This window comes from Chiloscyllium plagiosum, chromosome 5 (genome assembly GCF_004010195.1).
Source record: "Chiloscyllium plagiosum isolate BGI_BamShark_2017 chromosome 5, ASM401019v2, whole genome shotgun sequence".
Taxonomy (NCBI): Eukaryota; Metazoa; Chordata; class Chondrichthyes; order Orectolobiformes; family Hemiscylliidae; genus Chiloscyllium; species Chiloscyllium plagiosum.
The window spans coordinates 31,886,258-31,906,961 of NC_057714.1; the positions used below are offsets into that span (position 1 = coordinate 31,886,258).

Consider the following 20,704-nt stretch of genomic DNA (forward strand, 5'->3'; position numbering starts at 1 on the left):
CTCAGGAACCAAATGGAAGGATGCACAGGCTCATGGTCCAGATACCCTGATGAGGAGTTCCAAAAACAGAGGCTGTCCCATTCCTTCAGGGGAGGTTAGTGGGAAATTCCATATGGTCTTCTTCTGTCTCTGTCCTGTAGCATCTGCCTGCATTCATGTATTCCCACTACTCCCACAGACCAGATTGAACCATCAAGCAAGTTGTGATAATGCAGAGAACTTCCTTTCTCCTAATGGTTAATGAAAGGTAGTCCACCTTTAAGTTGTGTGCAAATCCTCTGTCATGATTCACTTACTGCCAGTTAGCAGATCACTGTTAGGATGAGGAGGTAGATGAAGCATTAACCATCAAGTTGTGGTGCAACCTCATTATTGACTGCAGGTATCTTAAATGGTAATAAGTTGCTATATGATCACCAGGGCTGTCATTTCTCAGTGAGCATTAACTCCTTTGCCAAGATGGCATTTTGTGCTAAGGGTTAACTACACAAATATTTTAACTTGGGTCCTTATCTAGCCTTAACTATTCTTTTCTATTTAGTGTAATCACAGCAGAAGTTCCAATGACAGGCATCTTTGCTAAAATTAACAAAAAAAACTGGTTCACTTGTGGCCTTAACAACATCCTTCTATTAAAGGGGCAACCAGAATTCTACGCAGCATTTTGAAAGTGGTCTTAGCCAATGTCTCATATGACTTGATTAATGGTGGAATTTAGCTTTGATTCCAACCTCCAGCATCTGGGGGAACTAGCCAATTTGATACAATGTTGGCAATGAACAAAGTAGTAGTGGAGAGTTGCTTTTCTGACTGGAGACATGTTACCATCCGTGGGCCACTGGGATTGGTACTGAGTCCGCTGCTTTGGATGTGAATATAGGGAGCATGGTTAGTAATTTTACAGATGACACCAAAATAGTCTTCACTGTCCAGTATACCACCTATTTCAGAGTGCAATGGGACCCTGATCATAAGGGCCAATGAGCAGAAGAGTGGCACATGGTGTATGGTTTAGATAAATGCGACATGCTGCATTTTGGTAAGGCAAACCCAGGGCAGAACTCCTATAATGGTAGGGCCCTGGGGAATGTTACTGAACAAAGAGACTTAGGGGTGCAGATGCATAGTTCCTTGGAAGTGGAATCACAGATGGACAGGGTGGTGATGGCAGCATTTGGCACATTTGCTTTCATTGGGCAGAACATGGAGTATAGGAGTTGGGACATCATGTTTAATCCAGCAGGTTTTGACATGGATGAGTGATAGGCTAATATGACTGAATAAGGGCACATGTATTAGCAGAGGCTGTAATTCCTCCTGCTAAACTCTGGGTAATAATGTAAACGACTGCTAAATCCTTAAATGTAGACATATGCATAAAAACATAGGAATTAGCAGCAGGCCATTTAAGCCTGTTCTGCTATTCACTAAGTTCTTGGCTGATCCTATTGTTAAAACATGGAATTAGCCACATTAAACAGAAAGCAAAAAAATGATCATATCTGTTCATTATTTTGGTGCAAGTTTTTTTTTAAAAATTCATTTATGGGATGTGGGTGTTGCTGGCTTGTCAAACATTCTAACAATGGATAAGAATAAACTACAGTTAAACACAAAGAAATTAAAAGGAAAGCATTCACTTCATCCACCCACATAAATGAAACTTTAATGGCTGGAGTCCACAACTTATCCATATTCCCAAATTTTACAAATCCCATAAATACAGTAGCAATTTTCTCCACATTAGCATTTTTCCCGTGAGACATGTTAAATCACTGCTGTGTCTCTCCAGTGTTAGGAACAATTAATGGTTTGGCCTACATTCATAAACATACTAAGATACCAAGCTGTCAAATATACACAGGTCTGAACACAGTTATGACATGAGCAAAATTGCACAATAATCAATATCTTAAATATCCAAATAAAAGTAATTCCTCATTGTGTAGAGAAAAACAAATGTGTCGCAAACACAATTTACATGATTTGTTTCTAAATTAGCTATATTTCTAATGAGCCACCTTTACTATACGCACTTGAAGCAAACATTGTTTTGATTTCAAACAAAAACATTCTTTAAACAAGTATTAATAGATTAAAAGTATTACCACCAAAATGCAGAGCAAAAAAAAAATCACAGTATATTAAATTTATCAGTAATCATCAGGGTAGTGCGGTGCTACAACAAAACTTCACATTAAATCACACAGGCAATTGTAAGCAGTTCCAAATAAGCTAGGGAAATAAATCAGCCACTGTTGACTGAACCATCAAGGAAATGAGCTTTCCACAAACATATGCACAAAATTCTGCAAATGCTTTTGAAGTCTGATGATCATTAAGCAGCAAGAAATGCATTTCTTTCAGCTAGTATTGCTCACAATGGATCAGGAGATCCATGTGTAAAACTAAACTTTTTAATTTTCAAAGACAGAAACAGATCTAGAGAAACATCTGAAAACTCAAATGCAACATGAACTTACAAAAACAAACGGCTCCACCAAGCTACTGCACAAAAAGAAAATGCATTTATACTATTTAATTTACTTAACATTAATTATGATTATCGTCCAATCAAACAAAATATCCTTACTATTAGTTAACTATGCACTAATGGAAAATGGAAAAATGAAAAACTAGAATTATGCCATTGTACACTACTATATTTTTAAGGGACTGGAATATCAAATAATGTTGTGAGCCTTATTTCCTTTGGTGTTAATTTTCAATCTCATTAGTGTGGTGCTTTTCTAAGAATCAACACAAAGTTTTGAAAAGACAGCTTTTCTTGTGCTAACCAAATGCCTGTTACAAAGATTAGGCTCCAGACAACAATAAACAGCAGTGCATTCCTCAACTTTGAATGCTATTAGTGGTCAACAAAGATCAGTTACAAGTTTCATACAACAGAAAGCAATAACTGAATGAAAACGCTTATCCCAGGTGAAATACATGTCTTGCAAGCTGGTGGAGTTCTAGATATTGAAAGCCTCATCAACAAAAAAAAACACAGGAGGCTTCAGTAGTGCAGTGTTCCAGTGGTGTGATGTTTCTGAAGATTTCTCCTACAGGAAAGCACTTGGATTTGCCCGTGGATCTTTCTGGTTCCTATATCTATGTGTTAACCACACACCCAGGATCTGAAACAAACACATTTGTAAATTACCAAAGAGATAATGTGCATGAACAACTTGATTAAAAGGTTAAAGTTGAAACTTCAAGAAAAGTGGTAAACTTTTATATAATTACATGTATGACAATGAAAATAATTAACAATTGTTGCCAAGTTTAAAACGGATGAAGCAGGGAAGCAACAGTGAAAAATAATTAAATGAAATGAAATAAGCAGGTAACTCCTCATTAATCACTTTTCTACTGAGCATAAAATCTGTGTTTACTCTTTGTGCTTAGACCAATGCTTCTCAAACTTTTTCTCACTGTAGCCCCATTTCCATGCTTAATAATTGTTGTGACAGTGAGAACCAAGAGTAGGGGGCTGGCAAGAGCAGGAGCACAGCTGTTATAAACTGGTTAGAGCTCCACAGTGACCATTGCTGCCTTAGAGGTAGGCCTGGCTTAGATCATGTCTCCTCTGGTCAGAAAAGCACTGACTGAAATTGTTGTACCCATGTGTGCCCAAGTTGTAAAATATACACCAACGGAGCTTTCTCTTGGGTTTCATATAGCTCCAAAGTGACTTGATAGAATTGCAATTCTCAACGAGTGAAATACAGTCGAAAAGATACATATGAATATACAAACATATGAATTAGGAGCAGAAGCAGGCAACTTAGCAACTTGAGCCTGCTCCAGCATTAAGATAGATCATGGCTAATTCAATTACTCCATATTCCTACCTAGCCACAATAAATTTTCACCCATATACTCAACAAGAATCTACCTAGCACAGGTTTACAAAGAATCAAGGAATTTAAATTGCCTTTCAAAAGAAGAGTGTTCCAAAGCCTTTCATTCCTGAGAGAAAACACTTTTCCTTTTCTGTCTTAAATGGGTGAACTTTAATTTTTGAACAGTATAAACTGACTCTAGAATCTCCCACAGGGGAAGCATTCTTTCCACATTCACCTTGTCATGGCATCTTTATGCTTCAATCACACGGCCTTTCATTCTTCTAAACTCCAGCCGATAAAAGCCTATCCATTCCAACATAAGGCAACCCATCCACTCCAGGTATTTGTCTAGTAATCTTTCTCCAAACCACGTCCAATAAATTTACATGCTTCCTTAAACAAGGAGAACAATACTGTACACAATAATCCATGATTTGGAGATGCCGGTGTTGGACTGGGGTGTACAGAGTTAAAAATTACACAACATCAGGTTATAGTCCAACAGGTTTAATTGGAAGCACTAGCTTTCGGAACGACGCTCCTTCATCAGGTGGCTCCTTCATCACAACCACCTGATGAAGGAGCAGCGCTCCAAAAGCTAGTGCTTCCAATTAAACCTGTTGGACTATAACCTGGGTTGTGTGATTTTTAACTTTGTAATACAATAATCTAGATATGGTCTCACCAATTAACTGGATAGCTGAAGCATCATCTCTCTAGTTTTATATTCAATTCCCACATTGCACTCCAGTTGCCAGATCTTTACCTACCCAATTTTCCTAGCTACATCCCCTTGCAGCTTCCTTATGTCCTTTTCCAAATGTACATTTCTACCTAATTGTGTATCATCAGCAAATTTAACAAGCATACTTTTTATCATTTTATCCATGTCATTTATATACATTGTAAGTTAAAGCCAAGCACTGATGTTTGTGCCACATTACATATTCTATGTTGCCAAACAGAAAATGACTTGTCTACTTTCTTTATCCATGCCATTCCATCATCCCCGACACCAATAATTTTGGGATGTGGCACTTTAGCAACTGCCTTGTGGAAACCTAAAGAGTATATTTGCTGATAATATATGCTTTGGATAAAGGACTATTTCTTGGAAGTTCTCTTTCTCAAAACCATTGACTCTGCCTAATTATCTTCAGCTTCACTAGGCACCTTGTTATAATATCTTTTAATAACAGTTTCTAACATTTTCCCTACAAGAAACATTAAACTAATTGGTTTGCAGTGTCCGTCTCCCTCCCTTGTTGAATGGAAGAGTTACATTCATTACTTTCCAATCTAGTAGAATCTTTCTTGAATCAATTCAATTTGGAAAATGAAAACCAATGCATCAACTATCTCATAAGCTAGTTCTTTTAAGACCTTAACTGGAGTCCAGCAAGACCTGAGGACTAGTTAGCTGTAACAATTTGCTCTCCAACCACTTGCCTTATAACACTTTTGAAGGCTTCCCTGTCCATTTCTGGATTTATGGTTATCCCTGGGATGTTAATCGGTTCCCCTGTAAAATACCTATTCCACATCTCTTTAATTAGCATTTATTAATTCGCTAGATAAGCTTTCAATAGGGTTAATTGGGGATCATCACCACGGATTTGCAAAAGGAAAGAGACAAATTTAATTTTTTGTGAGGAGGTAACCAGGAGTGTTGATGAGAATAATGCAAATAGTGTGGCGTTCATGGATTTATGCAAAGCTTCTGATTACATCCCTCATGGCCCAGGCTAGTCAAAATAAAAGTAACAGCACATTGGATCAAAAACTGGCTGAGAGACAAGAAACAGAAGATGATGGTAGAGGGATGTCCCTGTGATGAGAATTTTGTTTTCCGTGGGGCTCCACAGTGTTCTTACAGCTTGTGGTGCACACATTTAATATGGGTATAAATGTTGGGTGTACAATCAAGAAATTTGCGGATTACACAAATAAGTGCAGTGTGGTAAATAATGAGGAGGATATCAACCACCAGCTGATCAGTCAAACAGGGCAGTGGCAAATGGAATTCAATCCTGAAAAGTGAGAGATAGTGCATTCTGAGATGACTAACAAGGCAAAGGATTACATGACCCTGAAAGCACTGAAGATCAAAGGGACCTTGATATGCATATCCACAGGTTCCTGATGGTAAAAGGTAGATAAGGTGGTTAAGAAGGACACTTGCAGAGGCATAGAATACAAGAACAGAGAGTTATGGTGGAACTGTATAAAGCTCTAGTTGGCCACAACAGAGGAGAACTGCATAGCATTCCAGTCACCACAATATAGGAAGGATGCGATTGCACTAGAGACTGTGCAGAGGAGTTTTTCCACAACTCTGCCTGGGTAGAAGGGTCTGAGTGAGAAGGAAAGGTTGGACGGATTGGAGTTGTTTTCCTTGGAGCAGCAAAGTTGAGAGAGGAATGGAGCTTTAAGGGGAAGGCACGTTTTTCCATTTTTCAGATGCATCAATAACCAGGGCACAGATTTAAGGTGAGAGACAGAGGGCTAAGAGAGGAGTTAAGCGTAATATTTTCACCCAGAAAATGCTGCGAGATTGGAATTTACTGCCTTAAAGACTGGTTGAATCAGAAACTTTAGTAATGTTCAAGCATTGTCATAGCGTCCAGGGCTTTGGGCCAAGAGCTGGAAAATATTAGTGTAGTCAGACCCTTGTTGACTGGTATGGAAACAATGGCTCCAATTTATGAGTCTACAAGCAGCTCACTAGGGGACTCCTGGTGCGATAATATAGTTTGTGATGTGAGGGGTTTTCGGAGTGGAAAAAGAAACAAGAAAATGTATCAGCTTGCTTTTGATTTACCAGAATCCCGAAGTGACTTTTGCTTAGGAAAATGCATAGATCGGAAAGCTTGTGTCAGTGTACCGAAGACCAATGGATGACCAGTTTCTCCTGGGGAAAGCATTATTTAGGAAATAGGTTACCTCAGCGTAAGGGTTTTAGGTTGAAAATTCCAGACCACATGTGCTTATTTTGGAAACTGGAAGGGGTGATTTGAAACTATGAATGCTTAACCTCAATTGAGGGAATAATTGTGGAAGAGGGTATCAAACTCCTAAGGCCAGGAATTGAAACAAATAGTTAAGTCAAACCAATAGATGTGATGGAGAACAGAGCTCTCTCTGGTATTTGTGTGCTGTGAAGTGAGGGTTTTGGGATAGATGGGGTTTTTCTCTGCCATGAGTGTCAAAAATGTGTCAAATTTTGTTCTAATGAAATAGCTTGGTTTGTTCCATTCTATTTTCAAATCATTTGGGTAATAAAATTGTTTTATTGTTAAAGACAAACCTGCAGCATTGTGTGTGCTTGTAATTCAGTGAAAGACTACCATATTAAATGTATAAAATATGATCAATGAAGCGAGGTTTCAATCTGAGATCAGACTTGGCCAGTTGTAACATTAGCTTTTATCAGAAATATGACATCAATGAAGTGCAGTTCAGATCAGTAGCACAGTACAATGCTCAATCACAAACTGATGCAACTTCAAAAAAGATTTATAAATTACAGAATGTATTCTTTAGGCAGTTTGAATCTTGGTTACTTTGGAGCTGTAGAATGTTACGTACATTTATTATATTCTTGGGCTGAAATTCCAAAGGGAATTAGTTGAAGAGTAACCATGTTAGAAAGAAAAAAAAAAATCCGCTTCATGCTAGACAATGGCTGAAACAATATTTAAATTCAATTATCCATTGAACAGAAGTTGAATAACATGGGAGTACAAAAACAAGGAGGTATGCTGAACTTGTCAAAGACACTTGTTAGGTATCAGCTAGAGTTTGTGTTTTGCAGTTTTGGGCACTATGATTAAATTAAATGGAAATGTCGACGAGTTTTAAAAGAACGGCTCCCGCGATGAGAAACTTCAGTTACGAGGAAAGATTAAAGACTTTAGGACTATTCAAGTTGGGAAGAAACCCAAGAGGAGGTCAAGGAGTAAAATTTTCAAATTCATGAAGAGTCAGGGTAGAGTAGAAAGTGAGAAACTGTGATCATTTGTAAAAGGATCAAGCTTGATGGGCTTCAGGTCTGGCAGTAAATGTGGAGAGAAAACAGATTTAATATTTCTTCAGAACTGAGGAAAGATGGAATTTATACTGATGACGTGGAGGTGGGGGTTGGGAGGTGAGAATGGATAGGTGAAAAGGGAATCCAGTGAGACAGACAGAGAGAAAACAAAAAGTTAGGCAGACAAAAGGGATGGAAATGGTAAGCCAGGAAAGAATAGAACCAAGGAGTTATAAATGGGTGAAAATGGTTTGACTACCAAAAGTAACCCATGTCAACACAGGATCTGTTGTGTGAAGGTCAGTAGGAGACCTAGACTGTGGTATTCATATTCTAACAGTATTAAACTCAATATTGAGTCCTGAAGGCTATAATATCCCCAAGCAGAAGATGAGGTGTTCCTCTTGCATTGAGTCTAGGTAGAACTGCAGCAGGGCTATCTTTTTCTCCCTCTCCATTCGCTAACACCAAAGCATCAGCAGCAAAAATACTACCTTTTTCTAGAGGCTATCAGTTCTGAATAAAGGCCACTGGAGTTGAAACAACAACTCTACATTTGTTCCACAGCCCTGCTGAATTCCTCCACAAATTTCTGTTTTATATTTCTGTAGTTCTTTGCTTTATACAAAAGAAGCAGTTGTGATGGGAGGGAAAAAACGATTTTCATACAAGTGGTCTGAATTTGGAATGCAATGCTTTCAAGAATGGTAAAAGCAGGCTCAACCGTGGTATTAGAGGGGAAATAAATGATTATTTAAATCAGAACAGTGTGCAAGGGCATGGGGAAAAGGCAGGAGAATGGCAATAAGCCATGATGCTCACTTGATGAGCTAATACAAACAGCTGGCCTTAAAATCTTCCTTTGGCACTGTCCCAGTTCTGTGATTCTACAATAAATATAAGATTCATTTTGTTTTTCTGCTGTCACCTCTCAAGTCATGCAGCTGTAGTGCAACAACTTCTCCATCACTGAACATACCTCCACTCAAAAATAAAACACAAAAAACAAAAGCACAATTTGCAGAAAATATCACAACTGTTACATCACAAACAACTTTTGAAATCAGTAGGAGCAAAACAGAAATGCTGGTAATGACCTTACTCATCAAATAAACTTGTCAAAATAGGAGCATTAGAAATATTGAAGTTATTGAGAATAGACCCCATGACACTGCATATATCTTGTTGTCTACTGCAACACTCCCATGCCATACTAAACAGCTAATGACTACTTTTGAAAATTCTCCTGAATATGCATACTGTATAAATTGGAACTCTAACAATGGAAATATGAACTTTGTATTGATCTCATTATAGAAGATACAAAAACTATTTGGATTTTGCAAAACTTGAATGTGAAAACCACTTCTAATGTTAACAGAAGTATTTAAGTGTTTTAAAGAAAATAAGAACTTTGCCGACCTCAGTGAAACTGAAGAAAAGACCTACACCACCGACAAATCTCAGTACTTCACCAGCGTAGGTTTTTAAGATCGGTCCACATAGATGACATTCATTAGCAGCAGCACAATGCTGGAACAAGAGAACAATGGCAGTGATTGTATTTTTTTTACAATTCATGTGTTACTTTCAACAACAAAATTTGCACTTTTGATTTCTTTGGTGTACTCCAACAGTTTCCATTCAACAATTCAAAGTTGTCATATGCAAATAGAAGAAATGTAAAATTAATACAATGTTCATTTTTCCTTCTTGGTTGCCCCCAACTTTCCAAGACATCATGGCAACTCTTGGCGTAACAAGGGAAAAGTGCACAATACTGGAATCAAAGACCTTGTAGCACAAGAGAAGACCACGGAACTCATTTTGTTAATGACTTCCAGCTCTCTATGTATTTATTACAAAAATAGTCAGGTACGTATTATCTGAAGACAATATATGGATCCATTATTTTTAAGGACCTCATACATGCAATTGGGGCATTTTTGAACATCCTAAGAAACCAAAACAAAAACAAAAACGCTGGATAGGAATTTATTGACAATAGCCTTAAAATTCCAATATACACTAGTTGTCTTCAAATCAAAGCCTTCAGTAAAAGTATCTGACAAAAGATAACAGATTCAAAACAGCTCAAATTTCAAACAGTGACAATGATTTATAAAATCTATATATTCATATTTATACAAATCATTCCCACCACACTGCACCAGTCATATGCCATATCAAACAGCAAACCACTTTGGAAATGACACACACACACACACACACACACACACACACAAACCTTGATTATCCAAAGGACACAGGTGGGGAGTATTTTGTTCAGATAATCCAAAACTCAAATTTCAAACACAGTGACATTGATTTATAAAATCTTTATATTCATATTTACACCAATTACCAATATCTTATCAGTTTGACTAAGTTTTTTTTTGGTCTACAGATTACAGAGTGCTCACAGATTAAGAACTTTCCCAATTTCCTATCAATAAGTTTAATTTTTAAAAACACAATGCTGGAACAAGAGAACAGGTAGCCTCCAGGTTCCTGCAAGCAGCGGAGTCCAATTTAGATACCAGAGAACCCCTGGTGATGGGCAGAGGACCCTCATTCCTGGTGGGCCTGGAGATCCTCCCTGCCTGAGTACTTCAGCAGACACTGGTCATTCTCTAGGAGAAAGTGAGGACTGCAGATGCTGGAGATCAGACTAGAGTGTGATGCTGGAAAAGCACAGCAGCTCAATCAGCTTCCGACATTTTGGGCATAAGCCCTTCATCAGGAATGACGCTTGGGGGCCAGGGTCTGAGAGATAAATGGGAAAGGGTGGGGTGGGGGGCTATGGGATGTCTGAAATGGTGGAGAAAAAGCATTTGTTGAGTGTGTGAATTCTTCTGAGGAGGTAAAGCAACAGAGGTCCTTTGCAGGTCTGGGATAGTGTGGCCCTAAGCTATGGCAGAGCTGACTGCAGGGAAAGTAGGTGGCGGCTCATGGCTGCGAGTGTGGAGCAGAGGATCCAGAAAGAGAATCGTTTCTTAGAGCCCCACTCCACTCTCCCATTTATCTCTCAGCCCCGGTCCACAAGCCTCATTTCTGATGAAGGGCTTATGCCCAAAATGTCGATTCTCCTGTTCCTTGGATGCTATCTGACCGGCTGTGCTTTTTCAGCACCACACTCTTGACATTGTCCGTTCTCTGGATGATTATATTTCCCATTCCACTCCTCTCCACCGACTGCAGCAGTCTGGCTACAAAAGCCATTTTTCTTTTAAATTTAAGATACAAGGAATGTAATATAGAGGGTGCCTTAATGTTAATGCATTCTCTCTCTAACTTCCATTCCAGCCTGCAGTTTATTTTAAGCTGGAAGGGCTCTGACTGGTCATGAAATGTCAAGAACTCTCTAGTCATTCTTATCCAGCAAACAAGTAACCAGAACAATCAAGCGAAAGTTGCAGAGAGGAACCAAATTCTGCACAAGGGCCAAGCTCAGCAACCATAAATAGTGTTGCTGTCTGTTTCTCAACCCCAGAAGGAAACTTCCTTTGCGAATAGCTGTCAGTCTGCATTTAGAGTTCACTCTCCAATGGCACCACCTCTACCAGAGTCCATTTGCCATTCAATCAACATTCTCAATAACATTCAATCAACAATAGTGCTGCTTTGCTCCTTGAATTTGGTATTCTTGCAAATTGTCTTATTGAATGCAAGATGAAAAGCTTCAACAACGTGTGTCTTTTCACAGGAATGAGCTTAAGTGCATTTTTTTGGAAAGTGGAAGCTTCCCAGTTGGCAGAACTATAATTTGAACCGAGTGTAAACTGGTACAAATTCATCTTAGCAGAGTACTGTAACGTGGGGCTTTAATGTTATATTACTGAGTCACATTGATGTACAGCTAGTAAAGCTTTGCACTCATCCAAATGTCAGCAGAGCTTTGCACTGAATTATTCTGGACAGAAATGACCAGGAACTATTTTTTTGGCTTAAAGATTTACTCTGAAAGGACAACTAGTAAGGTTGCCATTCTGCTTCCATGTTCTAATTTACATTTTGCACACTTACAGCTTTGCAGGTTTCATTTAGGTTCGCTTCATTAAAGCCACAACAGTTCAAGTATACTTCCACATCTCCTCTGGTTTCCACGGATTTGTTCCATCCAACTTCCAGAAAATGATTCTGAAAGAAAACCATAACATTACCTTGCATTTTAATCGAGCAATTCCTCAATGAAAGAACTTGCGTTTCCATAGTCTTGGGACATTACATGGAAATTTCAGAAATTAATGATAAAACAGGTAGTCAGAACCTCAATATAATGTACTAACCAAAAGACAGCTCCTCTAATATCATCTTACTCCAATCCTATCTTTACTTCTTGGCCATACACAGAGGGCGTAGATAAAAGTGCAATTGCATCCAAAGTTAAAGTCCGATGAACAGTGATGCAATAAAATTGTAGGCAGGATGCAGATAGCTTGAGGCATTAATAAACCAAGTCTGCAGTCTGTTGTGGGCAATAACTTAATCAAGGCAGAGCATCAGTGGGTGCAGCGCTGGAGGCTATCTAGTGGGAAATAGAAGGCTAACAATTAATTGAAAAAAGAACTATGAACCAACAATCATGACTCAAGGGTCCAGCAGAGGTGCATATTTCCCTCAGTGGTTATAGCAGTGTGCACTAGTAATGCCATTATAACTGAGGAGGGGTGAGAGCATGGAGATTAAAACATATGAATCAAGGAATGAAAAATTCAGGGACAAATGGAGAGAGAAAGCTATATCCAAAGAATCAGTACTGGAAAAGTAACCAGGAAATGTAACAGGAAATAGAATGCAAAACCAGTAGCATTTTGGCACAGTGTCATCCAGGGAAGGGTGACAATTCAGGGACAAATGGAGAGAGAAAGCTATATCCAAAGAATCAGTACTGGAAAAGAAGCTGGTTCCAGGAAATGTAACAGGAAATAGAATGCAAAACCAGTAGCATTTTGGCACAGTGTCATCCAGGGAAGGGTGACTGAAGAGTCAGTAACCAGTAGGCTGCAGGCAGAAAGCGTTAGCGGTCATGCTGCAACATGGAAGCATAATCCAGGATAGGATATGAACCATCAGAAACAGTTTCCCAGTTGAACACTTACGTGATGCATTTGTGCATAGGCTAAAGAAATTGATGCATTCATTGCAACTCTTTCATTCGAATTTTATGCAAAAACAGGAGGGGGTAATCTTAGAGACTGCCAAACTCTGTTGCATTCTCATGGCCACACCCTAACCAATCAGCTGTCTGATCTGAGAATTAAGATTGGCAATTAACTGTTCTTGTTGCATTGCCAAGCTAATGTTGGCTGAACCAGTTAGCACCCTCTTTTCCATACCACAGTGTCTCATTTTATCAAGTCTGTTGTTTACATTCTAATCCTGATGAATGCACATCAAATGGCTTCAACTTCTTTTAGCAAAATTAGATACAGACATCTCTGATATACTACTCCTAATGCATTCTTTAAAAAAAAATCACTGATTAAGAAAACACACGTTTCTATAGGGAACAAAATAAAAATATGAGGGCCAAAACTGTTGGGCCAAAAGTGTGGCCCTTCCTACCCATTACCTTGTCCAATGTTAGCTGATTTGACCTATCCCACGATTCTAGCCTTGGCAATTACTAAAGTTATAAATCTTTCAGTGGATGTGATTTATATTCACAACTGAGAAGGTCAACCACGAAAAATGCTTGTTGGTAAATCCAATGCATCAAATCAACAATTAAGCTGAAGGAAAATTAGGCTTGTTCAAATCAAGTCAAAGGAGAAATGGAGAAGCGTTTCTGAATTTACAAAATAATGGAGAACTGTCTCACCTGTTGATTCTCATTCAGTGCGAGGCTTGCACAGGAGATGGAGAACTGCACCACAAACACCAAAAACAAAATGATCATATACTATCAACCGGTAGTCAAGGAAAAAAAAACATTAATCATTTGCGGACCTTATGGCATATGATAATGCGCAATTGCCAGATTAGAATATTTTTGACTTTCTCAAAAATCAACCAACTTGTTAAGTTTCATAGAACCCCTACAGCGTGTAAACAGGTCCATTTGGCCCAACAAGTCCACACCAAACCTCCAAAAAGTAACCTACGCAGACCCCATTCCCCTACTACTCTACATTTACCCCTGACAAATGCACCTAAACCTACACGTCCCTGAACAGTATGGACAATTTAGCCTGGCCAATTCACCAAACCTGCATATCTTTGGATTGAGAGAGGAAATCGGAGCACCCAAAAGAAAGCCACACAGACACAGGGAGAATATGAAAACTCCACAGACAGTTGCCTGAGGCTGGAATTGAACCTGGGTCCCTAGCACTGAGGCAGCAATGCTAACCACTGAGCTACCATGCCATTTAATCAATAATTTTGAAAATGAAATTACTTTTATGTGGTGAGTTGTTAGGATTGGAAATGTGTTTCAATTTTTAATTGTGCTCACAAAAGAGAATTCGATAAGCACCTACAGATAAAAATTTTACAAAGTTTATGGGTGCATAGAGAGGACAACGAGACTAACTACATTGTTCTCACAAACAACTAATGCAGACACAACAGGCAAAATGGCCTCCTGCACTATAATCAAACTATGATTATTTTAGGAAAGCATAAAAATTATATATCTAATTTCAATAATGTCATTCAGATATCAAATTCCTGCTGGAGGATTAGAAACAGCATTGATTTTCATTTAATCCCTGAGCAATTAGAAAACACTCTGCACCTATTATTTGGAAAATACTTTAACTTCCATTTCTATGTGAACAGGTCAGAGTTAGGAAAGCTGATAGCTTGGGAAAAGGGAAGGAAAAAGCAGCGAGAATGTTGAGAAGGCAGCAATGTTTTCTTGTCAACAGAAAGCTGGGAATGTTATTGCAGAGGTCAAAAAAGAACCTAAAGACAGAATATGTCCTATTTAAGAGGGAGCTAGTTAATGTTGTTGACTACTGCATGGTTACAGATAATGTTAACAGAGCAGGTTTGATTCCCTTACAGTCTGAGGTAGATTTGGGATCTGCCTCCTCACCTACCCCTGCTAGTGGTGGACATTGGCAATCCACCACTGAAAACTGTCAAAGAAACAGTTCAAGCAAAGGACTTACCTTCAAGCAGAGCGCACGTGAATAAATTAATCATATTTAAGCCAAATAGATTGTCCTGCTGGTGTGGGAAACATATGAAGAGTTCTTTGTTACATAATTTTGTGAAGACAAGTTCCACCACTTAAACAAAGGGAGTTGGATACTTAAGCTTCTCTGTAATTCCATTATTTCAGTTTTGCAATTCACATTTAGCCTCATGGGTTAAATTCCCAAACTGGCTTGTATTACTCTGAAGATCCCTCTTTCTCAACCTCTCCCCTCACTTGATGCATGGTGACCCTCAAGTTAAACCACCACCATCATCTCTCTCTAGTGATGAGAGAATGGACCTATAGTCCTATAGAGACTTACCTTTTACCTCGTATCTCTGAAAACATTTGCTTAGTCAAAAGAGAATTAAATAACTCATGTGCAAAAACAATGTATTTCATAAAATGGCTGCGTTAAACTGGTAGATACAAGGCTTAAGATCACTGGAAGAGTATTCAACACCAACAAACTCAAGGTAGTAATAATGATAAACCTGATTTTGTATCACTTATTTTCAAGCAAAGTAAAGAACTGCAACAAATGATTATTTGTACAGAAGTCACGACTCTTTAATTCTCGGTCTTTCTGTGCAGTGCACAATTATAACCATAATCACCAAGATTTTAATTTTCTATATTTTGAATCATTCAAATTTAATCCAATGTTGTAGTGAAGTAGTTCAAACTATAATCTCAAATCAACTAATTCTTGTTTCTCCTGTTCAAACAACACAAAACAAAAAAATTGGCAGTTTCAAATCTTAAGCAAAAGTCCTAGTTTGGCGGTATTTCAGGTTTGGGTATTATGTTGAGTAGTTGAAGTAATACATATTATATTTCATAAAACTGTTTAATTTCATATCTGAAGAATACTCAATGGTGAAGGAACTTTACTTTTTAAATACAAAAATATATATTTAAAATCAATTTTACTTTAAATTGCCTTCACTTCAATCCTTAAAAATAGTACTGTAGAAAGGTTAACCAATTTGAAAACCATTTCCAAACTGCAGCTGTCATCTGCAGCTAATCAAGGCAATATTAAATTATGCAAGCAATGCGTTATGTTCCCTGCAGATACTTGCTCAAGCTTGCGTATCAATGACTAATTATTTACTGTCTTCCTCATATTATTGTTTGCCTATGGACTTTGTGAAAATAATGCAAATTTCACAATCTCATGGCATATTACAGGCCTCATCTAACAGTTCAAGAAGAGAACAGGAATCATTTATTTGTTCAAGGTTAGAAATGTATTCCATCTCATATGCAGAAACATCTTGACTTTTTTTATTCCCTCATGGGATGTGGGCGTCACTGGCTGGGCAGCATTTATTGCCACCCCATCCCTAGTTGCCATTGAATATTTTTAGATATTCTTGATGCTGCTCCTGGCATGCCCTCCTGCACTTTTCATTGAACCAGGGTTGTTTCCTTGACTTGATGGGAAAGGATGGACTGGAAATATGCCAGGTCATGAAATTACAGGTTGTGCTGAAATACAATTCTGATGTTGTTAGCCCACAACACCTCATGGATGCTCAATCTTGAGTTGCTAGGCTGTCCAAAGTCTATCCCATTTAGCACGCCAATGGTGCCACATAATACTTCTCAATGTGAAGATGGGACTTTGTCTCTACACAGACTGTGCAATGGTCACTCTTATCAATACCATCATGTATCTGGCAGATTGATGAAGATGAGGTCGAGTATGTATTCCCTTTTGTTGGTTCCCTCACTGCCTGCCGCAGACCCTGTCTAGTAGCTACGAATGTAGGACCCAACCAGCTCGATTGGTGGTGCTGCTGCTGAGCCAGAATTGGTGGTGGGCAATGAAATCTTCCAACCAGAGTACATTGTGGCCTTGCCATCCTTAGTGCTTTCTCCAAGAGTTGTTCGACATGGAGGACTTTTGATTCATCAACTAAGGGAGGACAATGCATAGTAGTCAGCAGGTTTCCTTGCCCATGTTTAACCTGAAGCCATGAGACTTAGTCGAGTCCAGAGTCAATGTTGAAGACTTCCAGAGCAATTCCACCCTAACTGTATCCAACTGTGTTGCCAGCTCTGCTGGGTCTGTCCTGCTGGTGGGACAAGACATATCCAGAGATGGTGACAGTAATGTCTAGAACATTGTAGGGCATGATTCAATGAGTATGAGGCGACATTTAACTCGTCCAAGAGATTTAGGTCCCTTTCCAGGCTATTTTGCAGTCAGTTGAGAGGTTCAGTGGTCCTACTAGTATATAAAGGGAAACAAAATGCTGATCATTTTCTGAATTTTACCAACCTAACAGAGGTTTAGTTAACAGGTATCAGCTAAACAGCTGGCTACGATTTGGTCATTCTGATAAATCTGCAAACTAATTTCTTTTTGATTCCAAGTAGCTTAAAGAGGTCTACTTTGTCAAAAAAACAGCCAACCTTTCAAAGTAAATGCTTCAATTCCAATTTCAAGTCAACAATTGTAGTAAAAAAAAAGTTTTTATCAAATGAAGGAATGAAAGCTGAAAATCTTCAGATATTGTTATTATCTACAAGCATTAATATATAGTAAAAGGCAAACAAATCTCAATGTGGGAATTTGAATAGCATATTAAAACTTTATTGGGCACAACTAAAAGAAAACACTGATTTTTTTTCTCCTTCCTGCGATGCATATAGCATCTCACTGGCATAGAGTGCCTGCTGAGTACAGGCACATGCCAATTTTTAACACCTCCTTACACACACAATTGTTCTGATTTTCAAACCACTGATATGGCAAGTTTTTTTCCCCACTTTTTTAAAACTATTTAGAATTTTGCAGCACGGAATCTGGCTATTCAACTAAATAAAATCACTCTACAGGAGCTTCCTCTCACCTTACTTTGTCTCATTCTATCAACATGTAATTTGATACAATTTTGTCTTGATTCTGAATAATGGGCAGCTAAATTGTAGACCTCAGACAATATTAGAACCCTATGGAAGAGGGCAATATTCTTCAGTTAGAATTCTAAGTAGCAAGAAAGCTAGCTACGTCTGGTGACATCATGTTGGATCATTTTGGCTCATCATAACAGATTTCAATCATGAGGGAAATGACATGGGCTACAGCAAGAAACAAACTAGATGCCGAAAATTCTTGACGTAGAAGTCAGAGCAGTTCTGATGACTCCGGCTCGTCATTTGCTCCAAACGAACTTTGTGGCAATGGCATCTAAAATGTGCCAGCCTCCTTTGTGACATGTCTCTGACACATTCACTTCTGCACTTCAATACTGCAGTGGCAATTTATCACTGTAATAATGAAGCAAGGACACTTTGCACTCAAGGACATGCACCCAGCTCATGGACTGTACCAAGATGTGTTGCCAACCTGTATGATTGCTCTCTTAGCACTCACTCACTTGGTGCCTTGCCTTTTTGCACATTTCCCCTCAGCCAAAGATACCCACAGGTACTGCTTTGATGCCTTGCAGTTTAGTACATACACAAGCCAGGAAGCTTATCAAAAGTTGTCAGCAGTGCTCAGTCAAGTTAAGGAAAATAGCCATTGGTCAGGGTGTCAAATTGGCACAGTAAGTCATGGGCAGCCTCTGATGCCTCTCCAGTGGCTTGGACACTGCTTGAGGGCAGTGATCGTCAGGATTCAATTCACATAAAGGACAAGGAGCTGTTGGACTGCCCAAAAGTCAGCTATTTCTGCCTGTGGGCTGCTTCCCTCCTGGAATGAGGAAGGATTAAAGGATCTTAAAAACTGTATGACACAGCTGTTACTTTTGGTGCAAGTGGGCAGATGTCCCATGTGAGGGAGCAGGCAGTACTGAGGGAATGCTGGGTTAGTGGCTTCAGGAATGTTGGTGGCAGCAAGTGAGAGCAGACATTACAGGAAATAGGGAGAGTGACAAGTCATGGAGTCTTAATGGGAGGTGGGTAAAGTAGAAGAAATAGAGTAAGTGTGAGGTCCGAGAGAAAAGGTGATGGCACTTATTCTGGCAGAGTGAGGAAGGTCTTTGCTGTGCATGCCTCCAGATGGCTGACACAGATGGCAATCTAGGCTGTAAGTGTCATGGCCTCCTCTGATGGTCCTGAGTGTAGAGGATATCCCATCTCTGCACCACTCGGTCCACCCAGGACCTTCAGGTGCCTGCCCACAAAGCAAGACACCAATTTTCCCGTCTCTGCCCTGTCTGGGTCAAATATCAGGAAGCACGCAGGGCAGTTTTGGACTGATGGTGCCTGCCCAGATACACATTGGCCTTTTAAAAATAGTGCCAGTGCCAGGCATACCACCCTATTCCAACATCTCTCAGCATCAACAAGTTGTTTCTGTTACGCCAAGTGGTAGAATGAAGCAAAAGGTGTTTCCTGGGGGCAAGTGTTGGAAGACAGTGAGATTGTGCTAGGGCTCATTGAAAGAAATCCTCCACAACCAAACTAACTTTTAGCCAAAATGTTAAAAAAAAAGTAAGATTCAGTCCAAAGTTTACAAAACTCAGGAAGTTGTCGAATAACTTCAACTGGGAGCAATGTCACCATAGCAAGGTGCGAAGCAGTCTGGCAACCTTCCAGTTCTCACAGATGGCCAACCTGCTCTAAGGCAAATGATAAGTAACTGTAACTTAGACATGCTGCTTCTGCCAGATTAGGTATGTTTGAAATCAGATCCACTAGGATTACTCTCAGCCAAACTACTCCAGCATTGTATATTCCAGAGCGCTCACATGCAGTAAGAAGTGAACTGAAACGGACTAGGGTCTACCAAATTTTGTTTAAAGTTGTGAACATCTTATACTAATGGAAAAGGCTGCAAACAAAATATGGGATCAAAAATGGACAGAAGGGGCAAACTTTGTACTACAAGATCGATATTCAAACAGAAAACACAATAGAATTAGACAAATTTAACATGGATTTATAAAAGGGAAATCATGTTGAACAAACTTAACAAGATTTGTTTTTTGGAAAGCATTACCAGTAGAATAGATAAGGGAAAACAAGTGGATATGTTGCATTTCGACTTTCATAAAGCTTTTAATAAAGTCCCACAGAAGAGATTTGTGAGCAAAATCAAAGCACATGGGATTGGGTATTATAGTAGCAAGGATTGAGGACCAGAAAGCAGCCAGGAAACAGAGAGTAGAAATAAATGAATAATTTCCTAGGAGAAGGTTAGTGGTTCATGAAATATGACAGGGATTGATTCTTGAGCCTCAGGTATTCACAATATGCAGTACAATGTGGATAAGGTTTCTGGGTAGTCCAAGATGGAGGACGGGAAAAATTTCTGGCTGTAACTTCCTGCTCCTTTTTGAGGTAATTTAGGTGTTGGAGGTGATTTCCTTAAATTCCAGGAGCAGCAATTACTGTTTTATATGCTGTTGCATTGTTTTCGAACTTTAGAGAAAAAAGGCAAAACAACAGCAATTGTAAAGGGTGACGAACAAACAAAGGTTAGGTCAATGCAGGAGAGAGAGTGAGAGGGAGGGAGTGAGAGGGAGGGAGTGAGAGGGAGGGAGTGAGAGGGAGGGAGTTGTTGCATTGTTTTCGAACTTTAGAGAAAAAAGGCAAAACAACAGCAATTGTAAAGGGTGACGAACAAACAAAGGTTAGGTCAATGCAGGAGAGAGAGTGAGAGGGAGGGAGTGAGAGGGAGGGAGGGAGTGAGAGGGAGGGAGGGAGTGAGAG

At 39.1% G+C, this 20,704-nt stretch overlaps 1 protein-coding gene across 1 annotated transcript in view; it reads right to left on the bottom strand.

Moving 5' to 3' along the window:
- Window positions 1-1,640: 1,640 nt before the first annotated feature.
- The window catches only part of tspan13a (tetraspanin 13a), a 44,387-nt gene continuing 25,323 nt past the window's right edge, over window positions 1,641-20,704 (bottom strand). The window contains exons 3-6 of the mRNA XM_043689822.1: window positions 13,706-13,786; window positions 11,908-12,021; window positions 9,304-9,414; window positions 1,641-3,140 (exon numbers count right to left, since the gene is read on the bottom strand). Of these exons, the coding sequence (XP_043545757.1) occupies window positions 3,066-3,140; window positions 9,304-9,414; window positions 11,908-12,021; window positions 13,706-13,786 (381 nt within the window). The 3' untranslated portion in view covers window positions 1,641-3,065. The remainder of the gene's footprint in view (window positions 3,141-9,303; window positions 9,415-11,907; window positions 12,022-13,705; window positions 13,787-20,704) is intronic.